The sequence below is a fragment of the Saimiri boliviensis genome, chromosome 12, assembly GCF_048565385.1.
Source record: "Saimiri boliviensis isolate mSaiBol1 chromosome 12, mSaiBol1.pri, whole genome shotgun sequence".
Lineage (NCBI taxonomy): Eukaryota > Metazoa > Chordata > Mammalia > Primates > Cebidae > Saimiri > Saimiri boliviensis.
The window spans coordinates 86,197,444-86,223,792 of NC_133460.1; the positions used below are offsets into that span (position 1 = coordinate 86,197,444).

At 49.1% G+C, this 26,349-nt stretch overlaps 2 protein-coding genes across 7 annotated transcripts in view; one reads left to right on the forward strand and one right to left on the reverse strand.

Annotated features, from left to right (window-relative positions):
* The window catches only part of DPCD (deleted in primary ciliary dyskinesia homolog (mouse)), a 39,901-nt gene extending 26,204 nt beyond the window's left edge, over window positions 1-13,697 (forward strand). The window contains exon 7 of the mRNA XM_074382782.1: window positions 82-13,697. Coding sequence (XP_074238883.1) covers window positions 82-96 — 15 coding nt within the window. The 3' untranslated portion in view covers window positions 97-13,697. The remainder of the gene's footprint in view (window positions 1-81) is intronic.
* Window positions 792-26,349, reverse strand: part of FBXW4 (F-box and WD repeat domain containing 4) — an 85,188-nt gene continuing 59,630 nt past the window's right edge. For 5 of the 6 annotated variants that reach the window (XM_074382777.1, XM_074382774.1, XM_074382773.1 and 2 more), the window contains 4 exons: window positions 15,455-15,520; window positions 2,434-2,574; window positions 1,723-1,864; window positions 792-1,505 (listed from right to left, as the gene is read on the reverse strand). In XM_074382777.1, coding sequence (XP_074238878.1) covers window positions 1,386-1,505; window positions 1,723-1,864; window positions 2,434-2,574; window positions 15,455-15,520 — 469 coding nt within the window. In that variant the 3' untranslated portion in view covers window positions 792-1,385. The remainder of the gene's footprint in view (window positions 1,506-1,722; window positions 1,865-2,433; window positions 2,575-15,454; window positions 15,521-26,349) is intronic. The other variant, XM_074382776.1, reaches the window with a different exon arrangement.

Here is a 26,349-nt window from a genome sequence, read left to right on the forward strand (position 1 = left end):
CCTCTGTATGCTGCCTGGCCCCAGACCCCACTGGCCTTCCTCAGGAGCGGGGTGGTGATGACATTCCCTTTTCTATCCCAGGGATCGTCAACATAAAGCCTTCCACAAAAAGGGAGGCGAATAGGGTGGGAGCACATGGCCGTCGCAGGGCAGGGCTGGCCCTTCCCCGCAATCTGTTGACACAAACTCAGAGGAAGACCAGTCTGGAGGGACCCTGTGCTACCCTAGTTTGCAGAAGTGGCTCAGAGGAAACTCCTGAAGGTATGTGCCGACAAGGGCAAAGTTTTAAAAATGCAGAAACTGGCTGGGCACAGTGGTTCACACCTGTAATCCTAGCACTTTAGGAGGCCAAGGCAGGAGAATCACCCCAACCTAGGGGATGGAGGTTGCAGTGAGCCAAGATCGTGCCACTGCACACTCTAGCCTGGGCAACAGAGTGAGACTTCATCTCAAAACAAAAAATGCAGAAACCTTAGAAATAGAACATAGGCTGTTAAGGCATTGTGGGTAAAAAGCCAAAATAAGGGTCATAGTGTTGCTAAGGGTGTGTGTTGGGGTAGGAGTCACCACAGGTAACAACTAAGCTCCCAGCAGCCTGGACCCTTTCCATACCCCAAATGCTATGGGGTAGGTTGTCCATGGGAAGTCTTCCTGGAAAAAAAAGGAAACCTTTGGGACACAGAGCCATGGGGCTGGTCCTGCCATTTCAGCAGCACATACAACCTTGAGCTTGGGTCTGCTGTTCCTTCTCCTCGGGCCTCCTAGAACTACTCAGTCAGTGAAGAACCAGATGAACAATCAAGCTTTATTTTTACAAAAATGAACATTGTAACATGTCTCCACAGCCAGCCTGAGGGAGGGCTGGCTCAGAACTCAATCAGAACTGCTGGGTTCTCTTTGCCCTTTCCTGGTTTCAAAGCAAAACCAGGCCACAGTGCGCCAGGAATGAACCTCCGGCCCTGAAAGGATGGTCAAGGGTGAAGTCTGGCTGGTGCCAGGGGGCTACTGGCAGCCTCACCTTTCCTTCCATGAAGGTGCAGAAAGGAACCATTTGGGAAGGTAGGCGCTCCTCCCCTCACTCTGCAGGCTGTCGTGGCTCTAATAAGGGGTGTAAGATGGGCCTCTCCGGGACACAAGGCAGGGGTACAGCCATACTCCTCTGAAGCAGCAGGTCCTGCCTCTCCAACAGGTTCCTGGGAGGGACTGCATCTCTGGTAAGCCCCCAAGCCCCAGGAGTCAGACTCTAGGGCAAGGTGCCCAAGCACTGGGGTCACAGGTCCAGGAGCATAGTGGGGCAGTGGGAGAGTTATCACTGCATCCTCCAAACAAGAGAGGTCCCTGAGTAGCTGGTTTCCCTGGTCCGTAGGCAAGGGTGGCCCTGATGGTCATGGGTTTTGAAAATCCAGGACATGGAGGTTGTAAGACAGTGCAGCATAGAGATGTTTGGTGGTGAGACGCAGGCAGTACACAGGGCTGCTGAGGGGGGTCGACGTCAGCGGGAAAGCCTGGAAGGGAGGGCACAGGAAGTGGTAAAAGCTTTCTAAGTGGGACGTGGGTATGCCCTAACCCAGGATCCCCAGGCCCAGGGAGATAGGCACATGTGCCAGTGTAGGCTTCTTCCAACCCTTTCTAGGCACATCCTTGGCTACCTCACCCTCTCCCAGATGCAGCCCATAATCATGAGTCCTGGCATCCTGGAGAAGAAGTAGGCAGCACACTTACGTGCAGGCAGGCCCTTTGGCGCCGGTCCCACAGCCGTACAACACCGTAGTAGGAGGAACCTGTGGCCAGCAGGTGGTTGCCATCTGTCTGCAGGCAGTACAGGGTGCTGTCGTGGGGCTCCTCCCACTCCATGACACATTTCCTGTCCAGGAAGAGGAGATGATGCAGAGGGAGGTTTAGGGTGCCCTCCACCTCCACCCCAGCTTTCTCGAGCCTAGAGTGACTTAGGAGAGCATTAAGGAGCCATGCCGGGCTGGAATAGAGAAGCCTCAATCATCAGATTTGTCAAACACTGAGCTTCCTGGGAGAAAGCACCTTCTGTAGAGGGCTCTCGCCGTGGCCCAGACCACAGACCACATGGTGCCTGCATGTGTTTCACATGACCAGCTACTTGTCACTGGACTCATGAAGGGGAGAAGCAACACAGGCCTCAAGAGAGGCTGGGACAGAATGTTGAAGGACAGTACCCTGATGGCTCCAGAGGCTCTGAGAAATGCCTGCCTTTGTCAGGGCCTGTTGGCTATAGTCTCCCAAGCCACTGGGACCAGGGCTGCCCAAGTGTAGGAAGTCTAAGCTTGGCATGACCTCGCAGGCCTCTTCCTTCCCAGCCCCAACATGGAGTCTCTGTTCCCTCTCCCATGGGCCGATCCAGGACTGGAGGAAGGACCGGGATTGGCACAGGGCCCCAGCCACCCTGCCCAGCACACTCACCGGACACTGGTGCGGAGGTCCCAGTAGCGAACGTAGGTGTCGTAGCCACAGGACAGCAGTGTGAAAGGGGACTCATACATGACATCCAGCACCCCAGCCCCTGGAGGAAAGTCACTGCCCAAGTGTGTCATCAGCTGCCCACTGGGAAGGGAAGGACAGAGTGAGAGGCTGTTTCACATGGGCCATACATTCGTTCAGCCTTCAGAGGGTATCAGAACTTGGGCAAATGTGGTTCTCTTTCCTCTGTCAGAATGAGACCCAAGGGAGGAGATGCCTGAGGGCATCCTACCCACCTTGCTTGCCCCCCACCATGAGGCCTCTGCAACCAGTCCCCGGCCCCACCCCTCCCCCAGCAGCCCCTCCATCACACCTGCCTGCCGGCTGCCTGCCACACAGCCACTCCTCAGGACAATGAATGGCCCTTGCTGAAGGAGTTGCACCCCCCCCCCCTTTACACACACACACACACACACACACGCACGCATGCACGCATGGTTACTTTATACTTCTTGATCCTGCAGGTCATGCAGTTCTGAGCTGCCTGAGTCCAGTGCCTTAATTCCTGCCTGTAATCTGGGGCTCAAACCTCGTTGGGGATAAAGACCACACAAAGGGAGAAGGGGAGTCCTAGGAGATGTTAAAACAAGTAAACACCTTTGTGTCTGGGGAGAGAAATCGCTGAGAAAGCAGCTTAGCGGGCTGTCCCTGGTGTTCCTGGCCTAGCTGGCCCCCAGCCCGGGGCTAGCATGCCTCTGTGATCACAGCCCCCAGCCTGCAGGGCTCCAGCTTCCTCCCCCTACCCTCACCCTCACCCCACCCGGTGGCCGAGAGCAGATTACTGAGAAGAACAATTTCTTTGTGACTGTGTAATTCCCTCCGTGACCGCGGCAGTGGGCAGACCCTTTGCCCTGATGCCAGACCCCTAGCAACCACGTAGGGGGGCCTCCTGTCCATAGCAACTACCCCTCAACATCAAGTGCACCCGCTAATCCCTGCGGCCAGGGGATGGGTAGAAGTATTGAGTTTCCACAGAGTGACTGGGGGGAATGAAGGAGAAGGGGCACCCTCCAGGCCTGATGCCTCAGCTTCCTTTACCCATGAGATGCTGGACGCTCCCCAGGCCATGACAGGAGAAACAAGGCCATGGACACTTCACGGGGATGTCCAGGTAAGAGGCCCTGGCATGGAGTGAGGGGACTTCATGGCTCACCAGCCCAGCTTGGCCCAAGCAGCATTTCAGCAAAGGGCTTGAGGCAAACAAGGCGGCCAACCACATGTCTGACTGCAGATGGCAGCTCCTGTCCTTCCACCTCATTCAGACTCTGACCCACAACCTCTTTCCTCGACAGAGCTGCCATCTTCCCTGAAGGCTGAAGGAGTCAAAGGAGACTGGGGGTTCCTTTCTGTCCCCTCCACCTTTCCCTTTGAGCTCCGGACAGTGAGCCCTGGCCAGGAGCACTGCTGCCACCAGTGGGGGATTAAGCCCCAGCCAGCAACCCCTGCCTGCAGCCTCCTTCTCAGGGAAGTTCTGGTCTTCCTCTCCATAGCCCAGAGCTGGGCCTGCAGGGGGAAGATGACAAGCCTCTGTTAGGGGAGCTCCTGAGAGGGATCATGCAGAAAGCCCTCTCCCCAGATCTGCATCCCAAAGAGACTGCTAACCTTGGCTCCCAGAGAAGCTCTGCCTTCCCAGATGGGCCACCAGCCAAAATTCAGCCACCCTGGGTAGGCCAGAGCCCCGTAGGGGGTCTCTTTCTCAGGTATCCTGGGTGCATGGTGGGTAGGGACTGTTTGGCTCCACGGTTCTCCTCCCTCTTCCAGATTTGGGGGCCCTGCCCCCTCCATTAGTGAGGCCTTAAGGAGTGATTGAGGAGCTCTCCCCTTTAATCTATAGAAGTAATTTCATGTTTGTTTGAAATAGAAGATGAAAGGCAACGGGGGTTGGGAGGACTGAAGCCCAGCATGGCTCTACCTGCCCACCCTGGTCCCTGGGTTCAGAGGGAAGGAGAGCTGGGCACTCATGGAGCTGCACAGGGACAGCGCCCACCCAGAATGGGCTGCCCACCTGGGCCCTACCCCAGCATTCAAACTGCCACTGGAAAATGTCATGGCTCTAAGTATCTGCAGTAAGAAATACAGAACAGCCCAAGGGGTCCCTAACCTCAGCGGGGGAGACTCAAGAGCCCAAGTGAGCGCCAGGCCCTGGAGGCCAGCACAAACCCCAAGAGCCCCTTGTCTGCCCGCACAGCCTGGCCAGGAGCTGAGAGGTTTATTTCTGCTGCGCTGTTCTCTGGTTCTCTAAAATGGCCACACACGCTTTAAATGGGCCAATAAAAAGATACAATTTCTTTTGCCCCTGGGCCCAGGACCCTCAAGGCTCTGTTGTGTGGTGCCCGTGAGGTTAAGTTCAGAGCATAAACTGACACACCAGGCTCTGGGAAAAGGCCCATCTCTTCAAATAGCGGCCCAGCAGTGCCACAGAAGCCCTGCTGGGGCTTTGATTTGGGAAAACAAACAGAAATGGCACCGTGGGCCCTTCTAGGCCCCCACCCCAAGACCTATTTAACTAGAAAACTCGAGCTCAACTGCTCTGGTGGAGGGAGAGACTGGCCCGACAATAGCCCCAAACTTTGGGGGAAAGGGGACAAAACAAGCTGTCTGTCTCCTCATCCCCTCCTCCTGGGCTCCTTTTCTTACTGCAAGTGTGTTCTTGTACAAACGATTAGATTGCAATTTGTATAACGTGGTGACCCCCCAAATTCAGACATTTCACCCCTTTTCTCTGGAAAGAATGTTAAGAATGCTTCTCAGCCTCTCACTGTGGGGGGTGGGAGGGGGGTGCAGAGCCTTGGCTGTTGCACAGCTTGTGTGGGAACAGGGCTGCTGCTCAGAGCCCCGGGGCAAGACAGGAGCAAGGGCCAGCCCATCACTATAGAGGGCCAGACAAAAAGTCCATTCCCTTCCAACTCCCATGGACAAAGCCCAGGCCTCCAGGAGCCACTGAGGGCTGGGGGCCTCTACACCCCAGCCTCCCCCGAGCCCAAGCCCAGCAATTCTCTCTCAACTCAGGGAAACATAAAGACAGATGGGGCCGCCCATGTGAGCCTGATGAATGAAACACAGGCTGAGGAGCAGCACCTGAGGGAGACCTGTTCCCTTGGCTCTGGCCATGTGCAGGCTTCTCCTGGGAACTCCATACCTGGAGAGGAAGAAGCCAGTAGAGTGTGGCCACATCCCTGAGAGGTCAACCCATCCTGCTGCCCAGGTGGCTCCACTGCAGCTGGAGGGAGACAGAGCACTTCCTGCCAGTCAGAGAGGAGGGACATTTACATGAAACGCTGATACCCATCACCCTCTTTTGGGGAGAGCTAACTGCTAGTGGGGGCTGGCCCTAAAGGATGGTCCATCTGGGAGAAGCCCTGAGTGCTAAGCTAGACTGGGCACAGGGGGCAGTCCCTGGCACCCTACCCCTCGCCCCACAGTCTGTAGAGCTAGAAAGCCTGGTGCCCTGCTGCCCTTCTCTCAGCCTTCCCTACAGCCACCTGTACTAGAGTGCTCCTGAGTCACCACCTCCCAGCCTACAGCTGAGCATGCCCACAGCTCCCACACCATTTTCCAGTCATTTTTAACATACTGGGTTCCGGATACTGTTCCCTGGAGACCCTATGGATACTCATTCCTGCATCTGTTTGGGTCTGTGCTTACCTGCGCACCTGTTTGCCATGTGCTGCCTTGAAATGCAACAATGGCTTTTGGAGAGAGGGGATGGAAGGGTGACAGCATTTACCTTCCATCTCCTCTGCTGCCTGGGGGACAGATGGCTTGAAGGCAGAAGCTGGGCCCAACATAGTTGCAAAGAGAATGGGGGGGGGGGGGTTTCCCTCCCTTCTATCTCCTCTTTCCTTCAATCAGCAACCATTAATTGAGCATCTTCTGGATACAAGGCATTGTGCTTAGTGGAAACTACAGGGAGATGGAAGCTGTGACTATCAAGACAACTCTTGCTGCCTTTAAGGAGTATTCAATCCAAGGACAGAAGTCTGCAACATGTATCCAACTAATGAAGTGTGAGTTGGTAGGTACCACAGAGAATAACAAAAAGTTCTATAAGGGGGCAGATAGGTGAGCATTTCTGGCTGGGGGTGTTGACTGATTCTTCACTGAGGGTCAGGACTGTCATAGGCAGTGACAGGAGATGGCCCAGATGGCAGGAACAACAACAACAAAGGTGCAGTGCTAGGGTAACCAGGCTGCTTTGGCGGCAGCTGGCGATCTGGTTTAGTTGGAGGCTTGGGAGTGTGCTGGCAGGGTCTGACCTCCAGGCCACAGCGGGCCTTAGGGTGCATATCCCTCACCCAGCAAAAACTAGTGGCAGAGAACCATGAGGCTTTTGAACAGACAGTGTTTGTCCTAGTCCAAGCCCCTGACTTAGATAAGGAAACCAAGAGTCACAGAGGAAAAGTGACTTAATGTCATAGAGCAAGGAAGGGCAGAGGCTGAATCCATGATAAAGGCAGAGCTCCTGGAAATCCAGTCTGGTAGCAGCTTTCAGGCTGACAGAAGTAACCCAAAGGGCCTGTTCTCTTTGTGTCTGCTGGAGCCAGATGAGATGGCTGTGAAGGTTATCTGTAGTGGCAAAGTAGCCACTACAGCAAAAGCTCACATAACCTGAGTCCATACTGTGCACCAGGTAACCTGCTTAGTGTTTTACTCGTATGAGTTCAACAGACTTTGGAGATAAGTTTCTTAACACCACTTTACAGATGAGAAAATGAAGGCTCAGGGATCGCACACCCAATAAATGTTAGATCAGGTCTATATGCTCCGGGGTGCTGGTGCTCCCCACTTTCACAGACAATGCAGCCACTCTCTTGCTGGCCGCTTAACAACCTCTATCCAACTGTACAACTGGACCTGCCCTAAGAATTACCCAGGGCCACCTCCAGCCCTTTCCAGCTTTTTGCAGGCCTTTCCACCTCACAGATGCCCAGAGGCTTGCCCTCTGGTGGGGTAGTGAGAGAATCAAGGGAACAGATAGGTTCTAAAGGTTAACAATGGAGGAACAGAGGTGAGAAGCGTATGGAAGCTTTACTTGCCTCGGCCCCATCAGGTGAGAAGGAAGGGCCCTCTTAAGCACACAGCCTCTCACATGCATGTGTCTGTGTGCGCACCCCCAGCACCCGCCCGCGCACATGTGTTCAGACACAATGGCTCAAAGGCCAGGCAGCCGGGCAGCCCACTTTGTACTGCTAACAAGGGGGCCGTAATTACAGGAAGGGGCAGCCAGGCAGATAAAAGGATACAAAATTTCAACATCTGTTGCCATAAAGGGATAAGGAGAAGTGAAACGCAAAGTATCAGTTTGGTGTCAGCAGGCAGAGAGCCAATTTCAAAGGGTTCGGGGGACAGAAGGGACAAGAAAGAAAAAGTTAAGAGGGGAGAAAGAAAGAAAGAAATTACAGGGTTCCTTAAAGAGGTAAAGAAAAAAGAGAATGAAAAAAAGCTGTCAGTAATACTTTCAAAGGAGAAGGCAGGTACTTTAAAGAGGGGCAGTTCCCGTAATCACCCTGACTGTGGGCCAGGCCCCTGCACAGGGTGGGGGCGGAGGCCCGGGGCAGAGAGAAAGGCACACCTGGGCAGGATGGGCACTAACAGTGCCCCCAGAGTGGCCCAGCCCGTGTGCAGGACACAGCTTCTTTCTCCAGACAGAATGGGCTCCAGCCAGGCGTCCCTTACCATTCTAAATGTCATTAGATGCCCTGATACTCATTCATATCCTGTGTTCAGTGCAGAAAACAAAGGTCAGTTCCCAGCTCAGAGGGAGAGTTATACTAGGCCACAGCCATGGCTGACCAGGTGGCCCTTATCAGTGCTCCAACACTGTGTTCAGGGGAAAGGGCCACAGGGGTCAGAATCAAGGAGAGCTTCGTGGTGGAGGTGCTATTTATGCTGAAGAGCAAGCAAGGTTTCATTAGGCACAGAGTGGGTATTCTGGGCATGGCATTGGCTTGAGCACAGGCTCAGAGGGGAAAAATCTAGGGCATCTGTTAGGATGGGTGAGAAGCCTATTCTGCCCCTGCCTTTGGTCAGAAAAGCGGAACTCAGGAACTTTGAGATGGAAGTGGAGGTCTAACAGGGGAAGGATGACCCTGGCCCAAAGGGGAAGGGGAATCTATGGAATGTGTGCAGGGTTTGCCTATGACCACACACACAGGGCACCATAGAGCCTGGCCAAGGACTCAATACCCTGGGAGCATCCAGGTCACCAACGACCTCCCCAGCCCCCTTCCCACCCCATAATCCCAGCGGGGCTTAGGGCTGTGGCTGGACCTACTATGACACCTTCAGGTCTGGGATTAAAGGGCTCTCCATCCTGAAGTCCACCTGCCTACAGCTACCAGGGGCCCAGCTGTGCCCTGTGCTCAGGGCACCAGTGCTAGATCCAGCTCAAATGCCCCTTGGCAGAAAAAAAAGCCCACAGCAAGCAGCAGCCCATGGGGGAAGGTATGTGTGATGGCAGGCCAGTCAGACCCACCTGGGCCTTCCAGCCACCAGGAGCTATGCCCCACACGGCCAACACATGGCACCTTCCCTAGGGCCTAGCCAAGGAAGGGTCCTGCTCAAATGCAGACAGAGAATGCAAGATGAGCTTTGATTCCTCCAGACCCCAGGCTCGGGCAGGATGGCTTTGGCATAGTTCCTCAGGGCCTAGCTAGGGATACTTCAGTGGTTGGTCAGTCAAGATGAAGATACAGGAATTCCTGGCACTTGGGAGTTAGGGAATGGGCTTGAAGACTACCTACTGTCAGAAGCAGGAAGATTCTGGTACCTTGAGGTTGGGTGAAGGACTCTTTCTCATTGCATGGGAATCCCCTGTCCTTGAGCCTAACCCTATGGTGCCCAGCTCCAGGGAACAGAAAGGCAGAAAAAAAAGAAGGGAGAGGAGGACAGCCAAGCTCTTTGCTACAGGCAATGGCTGTGTGCCTGTGGCTTCCCTCTGACCTGTGTGCTTCTGCCAGCAATTCCCCCTCCAACCCTGTTCCAGCCCAGCCTGCAAGGAGAGTCTCTAAAGGTCTTGACAGAATGAGGGGCTGAGGGAACCATGGTGACCTTGAAAGGGATCCAGGCTTTGTGAGAAGCAGCAATGGCTACCTGAGGGTGCATAGCTGAGACACACACATAGATGTGGGAGATGGCTCCCCTGATATGAACACTGGTGCCCAGTGAGTGGCTACAGCTTTGTGTCCTAGCCCCCACCATCATCCAGGGTATAGCAATGTTTAGAGCAAATTGCCCCTTGAGTACTCCCCTGCTTCACCCAAGCCCCAGCACATACATAAAAGAGAAAATCCAGGCGCTCCTCAAGTTTCAGCAGTGACAAGTTAAAAGCAAAGAATCCATCCAGCATCGCTCACCACCCAGTCCCAAGTCCTGCCGGCGATGCTGCTCCACCTCTCAGATTGGCCTGTCAGTCAGGCTTTGGTGTTACTGAAAGATCAAACTTTGTCCTGCCTGTTCATTACCTTAATCCTATTTTCTACATGGCTTTATTATCTACTTGGGCTTCTCTGGGAAAGATAGCTCTAGAGAGTCACCCTGTCCATCCATCTCCTCCCACCAAAAGCAAATGCCTCCACCAGGGCATCTTTCCCCAACTGCTGTACCACTTGGTCCTCCAAGCTTCTCTTGGGGACAGGACAGACGTTTAAACAAAAATCTCCCAGTAAGTGAACCTGGGGGCTGGAGAGAAGGCACTGCCAAGTGATGCCCAGGGCAGCCCTGCCACAAGAAGCAGAGCCCACAGGCTGGCCAGAGCGGGCAGGGCTGTTTCTTCTCAGGCTCCAGGAACAACTGAGGCTATAGCTGTTTTTTTGTTGTTGTTGTTTTTACTTTTTTTGGTAAGAAACGAGTTCTTCCTATATTGCCCAGGCTACTCTCAAACTCCTGAGCTAAAGTGATCCTCCTGCCCCAGCCTCTCAAAAGTGCTGGGATTACAAGCATAAGCCACCCTGCCCGGCTTATCGCTGTCTCGTACCCATTCTCTGGTTTCAATAAAGACTCAGTGTTTGGGGTTAGTGAGATCTAGGGGTTTCATAAGAGAATGACAGTCAAAGAAATAGTGCCTTGTAACTCCATCCTGACCATAGATCTATACCAAGGAGTACCATTCACCAAGGCAACCACAGGCAGAAGAAGCCATTCAAAGATTACTCAACCTTTGAGATGATGCTGAGTCATGGTGGTGTACCCAGCTCACCACCCGGCTTGTGTGCCATCCTGGGCCCAGGCAGGTGATGCCGCCAAACACGGCCCAGCTATATGACCAAGCACAAACTTTCATCAGAATGCCCATCTCTGTGACCAAAGCCCACTGTCAAGAGCCTTCTCTGTGCCAGGAGGTCAGCAGGTTCATCTCCTCTGCTAGTCACTTAAGACACACATTTTTTTTCTGGGGGGAGGGGGGGGACGGAGTTCCACTCTTGTTACCCAGGCTGGAGTGCAATGGCGTGATCTCGGCTCACCGCAACCTCTGCCTCCTGGGTTCAAGCGATTCTCCTGCCTCAGCCTCCCGAGTAGCTGGGACTACAGGCACGCACCACCATGCCCAGCTAATTTTTGTATTTTTAGTAGTGATGGGATTTCACCATGTTGACCAGTAAACCTTGTGATCTCTTGACCTTGTGATCCACCCGCCTCAGCCTCCCAAAGTGCTGGGATTACAGGCGTGAGCCACTGCGACACACATATCTTGAGATTTAAAAGCCTCCACAGGCCAGGCACAGTGGCTCACACCTATAATCCCAGCACTTTGGGAGGCCAAGGCGGGAGGATCACTTGAGCCAATGAGTTCAAGACCAGCCTGGGCAACATAGCGAGACCTTGTCTCTATAAAAATATTTAAAAATTAGCCAAGCATGGTGGCACATGTCTGTAGTCCTAGCTGCTCCGGAGGCTGAGGCAGAAGGACCATTTGAGCCCAGGAGGTCAAGGCTGCAGTGAGCCATGACGTAGCCACTGCACTCCAGCCTGGGTGACAGAGCAAGTCCCTGCCCTCAAGAAAAGAAGAAGCCTCCACAAACTCCAAGGTACTAGTGTGGGTGAGGAGGAAGAGTGGGAAAGAGCTTGCACTAGTTGAATGCCTCTAAGGTGACAGGTAGACTTTTTCACAATAATTTTGTTCATCCCAGTTCTGTTGGGTAGGGATAATTAATTTCCCTTTACAAATGTGGAAACTGAGGCCCAAAGGGCCCCAGATCACAGCAAGAGGCACAATAGTTCTGGAAGCCAGGTCTGTCTGGCCACACAGCCAGTGCTCCCTCGAGAGCTCCTCACAGCCTCCCATCACACTGGCCCTGGCACCAGGGGAGGGGCTGCCTCTGCCCCAGCCCCATTCAGAAGGAAGGCAGGCCAATGGCAGGAGTGTGGCAGGGTGAGCTCATGGGGAGCAAGTTTCACAGACTGTAGGAGCTCCAAAATCCCAGGGGCTAAAGAGCAGAGGAGTCCTGGGAAGTTTCAGCTAGGCTAGCAACAGTGGGGTACAACTATTGGCTATATTAACAAAAGTAGAGATTTAAAATGAAGGAGGTGCCAGCATCTACCATTTGTCAGACCACACCTGGTCTATTCAGTAGTCAGTTATGAACACGCCATTTCAAGAGGGATAAAACCAAATAGAGAAACCATCAGGTGAGAATGGTCCTGAAACCAGTGTGAGACCAACACTACAGGTCACCTCTGTAGACATTCCTCACATTCTTTCTAGCCAACCAAGCCCTGCTTCTGTACCACCCCCGACCTTTTGCTGCTAATGTGTAGGGGCAAGGGAGGAAGCTGAGTTCTTCCCCTGGCCCAGGAAGTGAATCTTGACTGGTCATTCCATTCCGCTTGCCAGGGTTTGGTTTAGGGTAAGTATACTGGAATACAATTTTGACTATTAGATGTGAGAAGTCTGCTTGGAAACTCCTAAGAAAGGCTTCCTCATATTAAAAAGGGTCCCAGACAAGGACATATGGCTATTCCTGTTTCCCTGTGAGTGTTGCCTGGCGAGCTGGTGGAGCAGCTCTACACAAGTCTGAGAGCAAAAGCCACCTTGACCAGGGTGGCAAAGCAGAAAGTAAGAGAATCTGGGCCCTCAAGGTTTCATTGAGCTACTGAACCATCAACCCTGGAACCACCGGACCACCCAACTTCTGGGCTCCTTGTCAGCTAAGATAGTAATAATCCCATTGTTGTTTGACCCACTTTGTTTTTTGGTTTTGGAGACAGTCTCACTCTGTTGCCCAGGCTGGAGTGCTGTGATGCACAGGCCAGTGCACCCAGCCTGTTTGAGGCACTTCGAATTAGGTCTTCGTTACTTACAGCCAAGGCTATGGCTAACCTAGCTACTGCGTTAATGAGGAACAACTGAAGGACCTAGAACTTTTGGCCTGGAGCAGAGGAGGCCCTAGAAGAGCAGAACCAAGGTTTTCAGATATTAAAAGTCTGTTCTTCAGAAGAGAGGTTCAACTTGCTTGCTTCTTGCCCAGGATCACAGCTTCAGGGAGCAAATCAATCCATGATAAAGGGTGGGCATTCTTACTCACAGAGCTATCAGAATGGTTGTTTGGGGAAGTAGGGAGTTTCCGATCCCTGTTCTTAGATGACCATCCGAAGAGAATGTTGAAGGAAAAAACCATGATTCATTGATTAAAACATCTCTTGTTATTTAAAAAATTTTTGGAAAGACTGACTGTAGGATGGATTTTTCAAAAAAAATCAAAAAAAGCTGTGGCTAATGCTTTCCTAAAGAGTTGGAGAAATATGGAGGAGACGAAGCTAGAGCAACTGAGGAAGCGGGTGAGAAGAGCATCTTCACCAGTGCTGTCAGTTGTGGCATTTAAGACACAGACTGTGGGGCCTAGGGCCAAGTGAAGAGTTCTTAGACCTGACACCAAAGGCATGGTCAATAAAAGAGAAGTCAGTAATTTAGATTCCATCAAAATGTTTAACATTTGCTCTTCAAAAGACTCTGTTATCAGGATAAAAAGACAAAGTACAGACTGGGAGTAGATATTTGCAAACCATACATTTGACAAAGGACTAATATCTAGAATATCTAGGCTAATATCTAGAATGCAGAAAGAACTATCAAAACTCAATGGTTTAAAAAAAAAAAAAGCAAACTGCTTGCCTCCAAAGCACACATACTGAAGTGGAAATGATACAGAGAAGACTGGCATGGCAAATTCATAAAGTGTTCCATTAAAAAAAAAAAAAAAAAAAAAAAACTAGCAAGCAAAAGACATGAACAGACATTTTCCAAAGAGAATATTCATATATGACATCCATGGCAAATAAACACATGACAGTATGTTCAACATCATTAGCTATTAGGGAAATTCATATTAAAACATGATGAAATATAAAACCTTTAGAATAGTTAAAAAATAGAAAATAGTGAATCCAGGCATTGTGGCTCACGCCTGTAATCCTAACACTTTGGGAGGCCTAGGCAGGTGGATCACTTGAGCCCAGGACTAGCCTGGGTACCATGGCAAACCCATCTCTTCAAAAAACACACACAAAATTAGCTGGACATGGTGGCACATGCCTATAGTTCCAGCTACTAGGGAGGCTGAGGTGGGAGGATCACTTGAGGCCAGAAGTTCAAGACCAGCCTGGGCAATATAATGAGACCCTGTATCTCTATGGAAAAATAAATAAAAATTTTAAAAGAGAAAAAAAATAGTGAAATACCAAATGCTGGTGAGGATGTGAAGAAATTAAGATCTCTCATACATTGCTGGTGGGAATGTAAAATGATAAAGATACTCCAAAAAATAGCTTGACAGGTAAAAAACTAAGCATATACTTATGAAACAATCCAGCAATTGTACACCTTGGCATTTATCCCAGAGAAATTAAAATGTATGCCCACGCAAAAACCTGTACACAAATGCTGGTAATAGCTTTAGTTGCAATAGTCAAAAAATTGAAAACTGCCCAAATGTCCTTCAATGGGGAAAGAAACTTTGGTATATCCATATCATGGAATACTACTCAGCAATAAAGAGGAGTAGATACAATCTATGGGTCTCATGGGAATTATACTGAGTTTTTAAAAAGCCAGTCTCAAACAGTATGATTCCATTTATATAACATTTTCAAAATGACAAAATTATAGAGATGGCACACACATAAGAAGTTGCCAGGAACTAAGGCCAGTACTACAGCCAGCCTGGCCTGCTGGCCTCAGAGGACTTGGGAAAGGAGAGGAGAGGATAAGGATGGGTGTGACTACCAAGGGTATATGAGGAATCTTCGTGCTGATGGAACAGAGTTTAGTACCTCAATTGTGGTGATGATCTGAATCTACATGTGATAAAACTGCATAGGACTATACACACACACACACACACACACTGCAATCTGAATAAAGGTCCATGGATGGTACCAGGGTCTACTTCCTGGTTTGATTTATATTATTATATTATATTATGTTATATATTATGTAAGATGTTACACAAACACCTTTCCATCTTATTTTTGTAACTTCCTATGAATCTATAATTATTTCAAAATTTAAAAGTTAAAAAAAAAACAAAAACCCAGAATGGTAGATAATCAGATGGGAATATGTAAAGCCTGCCAAGGCAGAGAATTGTGAATAAAACCAGCATGTATTTTAACTGTTCTGTATAATTCTTTTTATAGGTCTGTAGGCCACCTTCAAAATTTCTTTATTTTAGCAAAATCATCTCTGGGGATAGATGGGATTTTATATAGCCACATAGGTACTCCTCAGAGAAAGAGTATCATAAATCCAAATGGTTATTGTTATCACAAATTCTACATGAAACAATTTACCTATTATAAATTACTTCAACAGTCTCCTCCGAATGATTCCATGTGAGAAGGCGCCACAGCACTAGACCACTTCCCAGCCTCCTCCTGGACCACTCAGCCAATAGAGGCAGAAGCTGGCTCAGCAAGCTTTCCTTTGCCTCCTGGGCTAGAAGCCAGGGTGGGCTCAGGAATCTCTTACCTGTTGAGGTCCCAGATTCTCAGGGGTGAGAAGTGACCGCAACAAGCCGTCCCTGTCACAAAAGAGCTGCCAAACAAAAGGAAAGCAGAGTCAGATCTGGCTTGTCAGAACCTGCAGTAGAAATGGCTAACAACTGGAAATGCTGTGCTTATTCCCCAAGGGACTGTGGGGTTAAGCCAGAATGAGAGAAGTGGCCAAGGGAACCATCAGAGGAGCTGTGGGAAGACATCTTGGAAGACTTGTGAGGGTGTGGCCCCCAAAAGCTGCCTAGCCAGAAGACCCACAGGCTCAGCCACAGCTGGGCCTGCTGCACAGACTGGGCTGAGTGGTCTCTGCACACCATAAAAACAGATCTGTAATCCCAGCACTTTGGGAGGCCGAGGCGGGTGGATCACGAGGTCGAGAGATCGAGACCATCCTGGTCAACAAGGTGAAACCCCGTCTCTACTAAAAATACAAAAAAAGTTAGCTGGGCATGGTGGTGCGTGCCTGTAATCCCAGCTACTTAGGAGGCTGAGGCAGGAGAATTGCCTGAGCCCAGGAGGCGGAGGTTGCGGTGAGCCGAGATCGCGCCATTGCACTCCAGCCTGGGTAACAAGAGCGAAACTCCGTCTCAAAAAAAAAAAAACAGATCTGTAGATACAACAAGTCTGAGCCCAAGGGAGAGCGAGCCTGTCGGACTCCAGTTGTAGGAACCCCAAGAGCACAACAGCAGGGCACAGAATAGGGGTCCAAGGAACAGGCTGCTGGGGCTGGAAGGTCATGCCCTGGTCAGAAGTAGGGGCGGCTGGGGGGCATTCCTGAAGGTTCTAAGAGTTGGGGGAATCTGGTAATGTGGTACAGGCACAGGGCAGATATAAACATACCAAAATGAGAAAAGGAAAAATATGAAAGGTGAGTGAATCCCATGGATAGGTATATGCTAGTCCATAGGTGGGGCAGAGGGGGGAATGAGAGGAGCCAGGCAGCTTCTGCAGAGCATGATGGGAGTCCAGCAGAGTCCTCTGAGGCCAGTAACAATGCCAAGAGGCACATGAGATGTAGCAGGCTGACCCTGCTGCCCAGAGTGTCCCTTAGAGCCCTAAAAAACTCAACATATACAATCTGCAGAGTCTCACTTTAAACGGAGGCACAAGCCTGGTGTATGGGATCCATGCAGTGGCCAGATTGGCTGTTGTACTGGCCTAGAACTTGAACCTGTGAGCCAGACAACTCTTGTTAGAGGATTTGGTAGGGTATAGAGGGGAAGCCTTCAGGAAACCTGGGCTTGAAAACTTAAACAGCAAGCAAGAGAGTTGAAAGGAGTGGTGTTACTCAGGAGCCCTGGGGCAGGAATGGGCCATGTCCCTACATGTCATTCATGGGGAGAAGGAAGACCGGGCATACTAATAACACATTAGCAATGTGAGGGAAACAGACCATCCACTGTGGCCCGGCCCAGCACCTGTGGCTCTCTGATCGCGAGCATGTCAGTGAGGAGATGGATTTCCACAGAGAGGGCCCTGGAGAAGCCAGTGGCTTTGGCTGGGGTAGGGAGGTTGGCCTGCCAGTTGCTGATGGGCAGATGTTAGGCAGGCACTGGCCAAACCACTGACTTACAATCAAAATTGTAGGGCAGGTGTCTGCTCTAACCCTAGGCTGATAAAAAGGCCATATGAGCAATCCTGGGCCTTTTATGACTCCAGCCAAGACTTCCTCCAGGGACATGCCCCATCATCCTAGCTTCTTCAAGGCTGCCAGGAGCCACTAAACTATAGAGTGGTCATGCCAAACAGCCACTCCTACCATGCCCCAAGTGACTGCCAGCCTGGGAAGCAGCCAGTGGATACTGAAGAACCAAACTACAAAGTTAGGAGGTGTTGCTCTCACCTCCCTCCTCCAACATTTTTCTCTTTAGGGTAATCCCTTAATAACTAGTAAAGTCAATTACCTTGGGCTGGAAACATAATTGCCACTTGGAAATCATTCGAGCAGGCAATTGGACTCTCCAGACCTGAGGACTGGGGGCCAGGTGAAGGGCACCAGCACAGACACAGGCATCTCTTAAGAAGGCCGATAGCAGGCCTCTGACTGGCCACAGGCCTAAATTAGCATCAGGGTGATAGCATCAAGGTAAATCAATAGAGAGAGAGGGGAGCAACCTGGAACTTTAATCCTGCTGGGAGGTTAGAGCTGTGGGAGTGGCAGGGAGGAGGGTGGGTGGGAATGCAAACCCCCTTCCCAAGGACTCCTATCCTCCTCTATTCTGGTCCACCCACATCTGTCCCGGATCATCTGCCACCAGGAGTGCCCCTCACCTTCATACCCTGTAAACGGCCTTTTTTTTTTTTTTTTTTTTTAAATAGAGACAGGGATCTCACTATGTTGTCCAGGCTGGTCTTGAATTCCTGGGCTCAAATGATCTACCTGCCTCAGCCTCCCAAAGTGCTAGGACTACAGGCATGAACCACTGGTGCCCAGCCTCCTGTGAAGGGCTTTCTTAACTGCTTGGGTGTGACATCTATAAGTGTTTCTTTCTAAATGCTGCCCTTTTCCCTCCCCTAACTACTGTGAATCAAGGAGGCAAACAGGGAGAGAAAGTAGAGTGTCTTCCTGGCACTGAGGAGGACGTAAGAGTTTAATCAAATTTAACACTCAGTAAAAAACCATCTGAACACTCAAGCAAATCTTGAGCAAACATTCATCAGGACTCATACCCAAACCACGGGGCCTGCCCAGGATTCCTGGGGGTCAGGCTGGCTGCAGACACAGTCCTGTACACCTTGAACTATTCCCCACTACCTGCAGCCATTCTTGCCCCTACCCCCTCCCTTATTCCCATGGTCATTAGGAAGGATGAGGCAAAAGCTACAGATGAGCCACACTCAAAGTCAGAAGACGAGACAGGGTGTGCCCACGTGCAATCTCAGGGTACAACGGACACAGGGAGCGAGGAAGAAAAGGAATTCACTACTCTCCAACACCCAGAGTGTGTCACATCCCACAAGGAGGCCACAAGATAGAAATTATTATTCTCATTGTGCAGACAGTGAATATAAAGCAAAGGCCAATCTTCCACGAATGGACTTACAATGCTATGGCTAAACACAGGATCTGTTACCCCCATATTCAGACTCCTCCCTCGAGACTCATGGGATGAAGTGCTTTGAAAAGGGGCTGGTGGGATGGGATCTGTGCATCACAGGCAGCCTCACTGCCCTCAGTTCTCTAACCCAAACAAAATGCTGTGCTCTGATAACCTGTTCAGTTTGAATCCGCCAGACGTCTTCAACCAGATTCTCGCCACATCCTTCACAGTGCTGGCTCCCGTGCTAGACATGACAAAGGCTCTCAATAAATACTTGGAGGTTGAGGAAATGAAAACATGCATCATTCCCTCCACAGTCCTCCCAAGGGATTACTCAGTGAATTTTCTCCACTAAAGGTCTTTGCTGTAGCTTCAGTTTGGGGTTTAAAAGTGATGAAAAGCCAGCTCTGCTCAGAATAGAAAGAAAATTCAAATGGCTTTTGCCCTCAGTCCCATCTCTTCCCTCAGGGGTATTCCAGGGACAAGGACAGCAAATTTGTGCTCAGCAGGCAGAGGCAAGAACTGGTGGCTCCCCACAGAGGCTGACCATCCTCCGAGTCCCTTCCATACTCATGGGACAAATGGCATTTTTGGTTTATCTTCCCATCTTCCCTTTGAGATCAGAACCCTTTAGAGGCTCTTGGGTACTGCAGTACCTGGCACAGTGCCTGGCCCAGAGGAGACACTCAAGACAAATTTGTGGAACTGAAATGAGAGGGCCTTCCAGAGCCCAAAGCCATCATAGCTGGGAAAGCTAGTTGTGTGGGCTGTGAAGTTGGTTCCTCTGCTTCCTAAAGGAAGAATTCCCAAATACCAAAGGCTCAAACCTGAATGACACATGACACAGGCATACATTATTAGTGGAGTGAGAAGTCCCTCCTAAGCACCACAACCAGGTAAGAGATGAGAAGTACCAACAACTAAATTTTTTTTTTTTTTTTTTTTGAGATGGAGTTTCCATCCTGTTGCCTAGGCTGCAGTGCAATGGCGCCCTCTCGGCTCACCACAACCTCCACCTCCCAGGTTCAAGTGATTCTCCTGTCTCAGCCTCCCAAGTAGCTAGGATTACAGGCATGTGCCACCATACCCAGCTAATTTTGTATTTTTAGTAGAGACGGGGTTTCTCCATGTTGGTCAGGCTGGTGTCAAACTCTCAACTTCAGGTGATCCGCCCGTCTTGGCCTCCCAAAGTGCTGGGATTACAGGCATAAGCCACCGCATCTAGCCCAACATCTAAAAAGTAATGTTAAAACATACACACTCAGACACATTTGTATAAGTACACACATCCTCTCTCAGCTGGAGGGTCTAATAGTCATTCTGACTCCATAAGCTCTACTCTTTTGGGACCAGAAAGCCCTTACCAGAAGCCAGCCTTCTGCAATTTCTCACCCTGCCCCAGACCTTAACCAAATCTTCAACCTGCTTTACTTGTCCCCTGGCCCTAGCTCAGGCAAAGCTGGCATCATGCAGACCATCCTCAGACTCAAGAAGTAGACATCAGAGCTGTCTAACCAGAGGAAGATGTCAGGGAATTAAGGCTTGTGTATTCAAGTTGAGAAACTAAAAATAACAAGACATAGAAAAGAGGAGGGCAAAGTTAGAAGGGAAATTAGTTGGGCATGGGCAGTCTGAAAGGAAGGTAGATTCTTGCTGCTTCTGTATTAGTTTAGGCCCTCTTAAAGAATAACACTAGTAGTTTACTGAGCACTTACTGTGTACCAGGTGCTGAGCATGTGTTTCAAAAGCATTAACCTATCTAATCTTCATAACACTATGCAGTGGGTACCACTTTTCTTTCATTCATTCATTCATTTATATTTTTTGAGACAGAGTCTCACTGTTGCCCAGGCTGAAGTGCAGTGGCTTCATCTAGGCTCATTGCAACTTCCACCTCCCAGGTTCAAGCAATTCTCCTGCCTCAGCACCCACCTAGTAGCTGGGATTACAGGCGCGTTGCCACCATACCCAACTAATTTATGTACTTTTAGTAAAGACAGGGTTTCCTCCTGTTGACCAGGCTAGTCTCGAACTCCTGACCTCACATGATCCACCCACCTCGGCCTCCCAAAGTGCTGGAATGACAGGCATTAGCCACGGTGCCCAGCCCCACTTTCCCTATTTTATAGATGAGGAGACTGAGGCTCTGAGAAGTAATTAATTTGCTCTAGCTCACACAGGTAGCAACTAGCGGACTGGATTTGGGACCCAGTTGGTCTTGATTCCAGGCCTGAGTTATTATATCACCCCTCACCCATAAGCTCTCATTTGGGCTACATTTCAAGAGTTAGTCTTGTTTGACTCTTCAGCATCAAGTATAATGCCTGACACATACTAAAAACTCAAATGGTTATTGAATGAATGAATGACAAATGAACAAATGACTCCACCTGGAAGAAGAAAGCAGCAACTGAGTGGCTCTGAGGCGGAGCAGCAGAAGTGGCGTGCTCAGCAGCTGTGCCCCGTGGCTGGCCTAGAGCCGCCCAGCTGGCCCAGGCCCCAGCAGCCTCTGAGCCCAGGCTGACACACTTTGGCAAGGGAGGCCACCAGAGCTGTCACATCATTCACCAACATGCCCATCAAGTGTATTCAGTTCTCTTCAACCCGCATTGGCATTTTAATTACTGTTGGGTAAACTAATTTGTACAAATGAAGGCCAGGCTGCCTAATAGAATATGCAAGCTCTCTGACCTCTGACAGGCACTGACACGAGATACAAAGGCAGCCGAGGAAGGCTTTTTATCTGAGCCTTATTACTCTCTATTACTCCAATTAGTTAGGCTCCAGTGCTCCTAATTGGAGGAAAAATTGCAATTAAATCAATTTTTGATGGGCTGCAAGTGGGCTCCCAAACCGCCCTGCTTGTGAAACACTGATATTATAGCAGCAAAGGTCACAGGCCTCATCGGCACCTGGGGGCCCCCCCGATTTCCCTTGGTCCCCTCCTTAAATACCTCAAGGAAACCCCTGCTCCTCCATTGGCTCAGCCATCAAGGGTAGGAAGGAGGGAGTCATTAGAACATGTCAGGTCTCATTGCTGCTGCCGCCATCTGCTAACCTCCGCCACTGACATCATTACAGCGGTAAGTCCCAAAGCATGCATACAGTGCGAAGGTCACACAAACTCACTCCGTGAGGGGAAGACAGGAGCATAGCTGCAGTGACAGCACTGTGAGGGAGGGACCAGTGGAGTGGGAACACGAGGTCAACAGAAGTCAGGAAGGGGAAAGACACAGACAGGGGGCAGGTGAAAGTGTGAGACAACCAGTTCCTAGGATCCAGCCAACAGGGCACCCTGGGTCACCAAAGGGATGGGGAAACAGACGTAACGGGAAGGGGATAAAAAGAGGCAAATCTTGTTCTCTGTCCAGCAAACATCCCACCTTGCAGGTGGAGAAACAGCCACCCGAATGCTCTCTAGAGCGCAGCTCCAGAAGGCTGCTCGAGTCACATCTGCGATGAGTGGACAGGGTCATGCTTGTGGGGCCTGCCATCCACAGTGATGTCTGTTTAGAAAGGAGGAAGGGAGGCCCTAGGACCAAAGCTGCAAGACTAGGCAGGGGAAGGTAAACACTATTTTTTTCATCAAACTAAAGCCAAATAAGAACAGGACGCCTAGCTGAAGTTTGAACGAATAAAGTTTAAAGCAAATAAAAAGAAGTTCCATTTCACACAGCAGCTGGCATACCATGACTTCAAAGAGACGGTGCAGACGAAAAATTTAAATTCAGAAGCTTAGCCAACTTCATGGTTGACTGAACCATAATGGGTTAACAGGGAAAGGAGGATAGGCCTTGCCTTCAAGGGGTCAAGACCAAAGCATGTTAAATAAATGACGGTCCATCTACTTAATGGAATATTATACAGTCATTTAAAATGATATTCCCAAATAATACACGCAAAATACTTATGATGTACTATTATAAGAGAAAAAAGCAGAATACAAACAGCACTGTTACAACTATTCAAAAAAAAAAAAAAAAGCCTATGCAGAGAAAAGGAAAGAAAACTAAAATGTTAAAAGTGACTGTGTTTGGGCAGTAGACTGATAAGCAATTCTTCCTTCTTCTAAATTTTCTTCATTTTCCAAATATTTAATGAGCATGTGCTTTTTTTTTTTTAAGGGAAAAACACATTATTTACATTTTATAAGAGAAAAGACAACATAACTAAACACTCCTGTCCATGACTCGGGGCCAAGGGCAGGTGACCTGAAGGAGAGGACCTGCTACAGCTACAGCTAGTGTTAGCAACCATGGCCCTTGCACCCCTTGCACTCAAGTGATGGGACTGACCAGTAGCTCAAGGTTAGGCCAAGAGGCCCCAGATCAGAAGGGAGGTACCCCAATGGCCTCTTTCTCCCAAATAGGCAGTGGCCACTAGGGAGCAAGACTGACTCCAGACTCCCACAGCTGGTAGAGGTCTAGGACACCTCTCCCAGTACAAATAAGCGCCAGCAAAGCGGAGTTTCTGCAGCCAGTGGAGGAGTGCAGTCCTACAGCCAGAGAATGCCTACAGAGAAATACAAAATGATTATGCTCTATTTTAACCAAGGGCACAAAGTCAGCCTAACCAAGGATAGGAGAGCCTGGCCCAGGCTAGACAAAAGGAAGCCTGAGGTATGCACTCACTTCACTCAAGAATCCGAGGCTTAGAAACTTGAGCAATGGAAACACAGAGTTAACAGAGAGAGGAAAAAAAAATAAGAAAATCAGAAACAAAAACTCTCAGTACAATGCAATAACGTAAGTTCATTCAATCGATTGAATTTAACAAGGTGCTGTGAGCTGCAGGGATAAGTTTCTAAACTATATTTCCATCTATATGGCCCCTAAACATAACTGCTCTGTGTGCTCCTTAAGGAAAGAAATGGCAACATGTTCACAGTGCTAAAGCAAAAACTGACTGGTTCAGACTTCCTGAGAAATGATGATACAATATTTACAAAACGAGATACCCAACAAGAAGCATGCAAAAAGACGAGCTATACATGGTAATTACTTGCAGAAAACATGATTATCTACCTAGAAAATCCAAAAGACTCAACCAAAGAACTACCCCAAATAATACCAGGGTTGGATGAGGTAGCTGGCATGCTGCATACAACAGTGGAAAGGGGTGCAGGTGTGGGCCCCTGGCTCTGCTACCTGGTAATCATGTGATCCGGAGTGAGTCACTCAACCTCTCTACAGCTCTGTTTCTTCTTCATAAGACAGAAATAGTAATAGTACCTAGGCACTGGCTTGTTATAAAAATTATATGGGAAAAGATGCTTAGAACAGTATATAGCATGTAGCACACACCCACGGATGTTAGCTATTATTATATTCAGGCAATAACCAAGTGTTATTATATACCAGCAATAACCAATTGTAACCAAAATGTAATTTAAAACCCAGGCTGGGCACAGTGGCTTATGCTTATAATCCCAGCACTTTGGGAGGCAAATGTGGGTGGATCACCTGAGGTCAGGAGTTTGAGACCCAGCCTGGTCCAACATGGTGAAACTCTGTCTCTACTAAAAAATAAATAAATAAATAAAAATTAGCCGGGTGATTAGGTGGCAGGCACCTGTGATCCCGGCTACTCGGGAGGCTGAGGCAGGAGAACTGCTTGAACCTGGGAGGTACAGGTTGCAGTAAACCTAGATCGCACCACTGCACTCCAGCCTGGGCAACAGACTGAAACTCCATCTCAAAAAATAAATAAATAAAATAAAATCCATTAACGAAAAGAATTTAAAAACTGTAAAATACCTAAGAATAAATCTAGGGCCAGGCGCGGTGGCTCACACCTGTAATCCCAGCACTTTGGGAGGCCAAGGCAGGAGGATCATGAAGTCAGTAGTTCGAGACCAGCCTAATCAACATGAAACCCCGTCTCTACTAAAAGTACAAAAATTAGCCGGGCATGGTGGCTCATGCCTGTAATCCCAGTTACTCAGGAGGCTGAGGCAGGAGAATCGCTTGAACCTGGGAGGTAGAGGTTGTGGTGAGCCGAGATCACTCCATTGCACTCTAGCCTGGGCAACAAGAGGAAAACTCCGTCTCAAAAAATAAATAAACAAATAAATAAAAATCAAATCAAATAAAACTTTACTAAAGGACATAGAATTGTTGAATAAGTTTAAAAACATCATGCTCCCAGATGGGAAGTCTTGATTATAAAACTGTCAGTTCTCCCCAGTTAATACATACATTTAATACAGTCGCATCTACACAAGATTTTTACTTAATCAATTGATTCTAAAATTCATCTGAAGAAGAAAAACACAAGAATAACCAGAAATATCCGAAGAACAACAATAAGAAAGAATTTGTTCTACCGGATCAAAACATACTTTGTGTAAAGCTATGGTATGATATTCATGCTAAAATAGGTGAAGAGATCAATGGATCAGAATAAAGAATCCAAAGCCACACCTATCTACTTGTAGAGAATCAGTAGATCCTAAGTGTGGTCTTTAAAGAGAGCAGATAAAGAACGAACTAATCAGTAAGTGGTATACGGTCCATTGGATACTCATTTGGAAAAAAAAATTAGAGCCCTACCTCCCAGCAGACATCAGTCCCAGATGGATTAAGGAGATCAACATTTTTAAACTGTATGAAAACCCATAAAGGTCTAAGAAAAAAACATAGGAAAATAGTTTTATAATATTCAAAGACATTCTTAAGATAAAATTCTGAAGCCATGAAGGTAATGAACAGACAGACCTAACCTACAAATAAGAAAAACTTCTACACAACAGAAGACATCATAAACAATAAGCTGAAAGGAATTACCATATATAGCTGCGGTCTCCAACCCCCGGCACAGACCTGTACTAGTCCACGGCCAGGACGCACAGTAGGAGGTGAGTGGTAGGAAAGCAAGCTTCAATTGAATTTACAGCCATTCCCCATCACTGGCATTACCACCTTGAGCTCTGCCTCCTGTCAGATCAGGAGCAGCATTAGATTCACACAGGAGCACAAACCCTATTGTAAACTGCACATGTGAGGGATCTAGGCTGTGGCTCCTTATGAGAATCCAATGCCTGAGGATCTGTTACTGTCTCCCATCACCCCTAGATGAGACCATCTAGTTCAGGCGTCCCCAAACTTTTTACACAGCGGGCCAGTTCACTGTCTCTCAGACCGTTGGAGGGCCACCACATACTGTGCTCCTCTCACTGACCACCAATGAAAGAGGTGCCCCTTCCTGAAGTACGGCGAGAGGCCGGATAAATGGCCTCAGGGAGCCGCATGCAGCCCGCAGGCCATAGTTTGGGGACGCCTCATCTAGTTGCATGAAAACAAGCTAAAGGCTCCCACTGATTCTACATTACGGTGAGTTGTATAATTATTTTATTATATATTTCAATGTAATAATAATGGAAATAAAGTGCATAATAAATGAAATGCACTTGAATCACCCTGAACCCTGACCCCAGGCTATGGAAAAATTGAAAACCGTCTTCCATGAAACCAGTCCCTGGCGCCAAATAGGCTAGGGACTGCTGATACATAGTCAAAAGATTAATCCTGAGAATATTAAAAGAGGTCAGGGGAGGCCAGGAGTGGTGGCTCATGCCTGTAATGTCAGCATTTTGGGAGGCGAAGGCAGGCAGATAGCTTGAGCCCAGGAATTCAAGACCAGCCTGGGCAACAAAGTAAGACCCCGTCTTTACAAAAAATGAAAAAAGTTAGCCGAGTGTGGTGGCATGCACCTTTGGTCCCAACTACAGAGGAGGCTGAGGTGGAAGGATCCAATCCCTTGAGCCCAGGAGGTCAAGACTGCAGTGAGTTATGATTGCACCATTACACTCCAACCTGGGCAACACAGC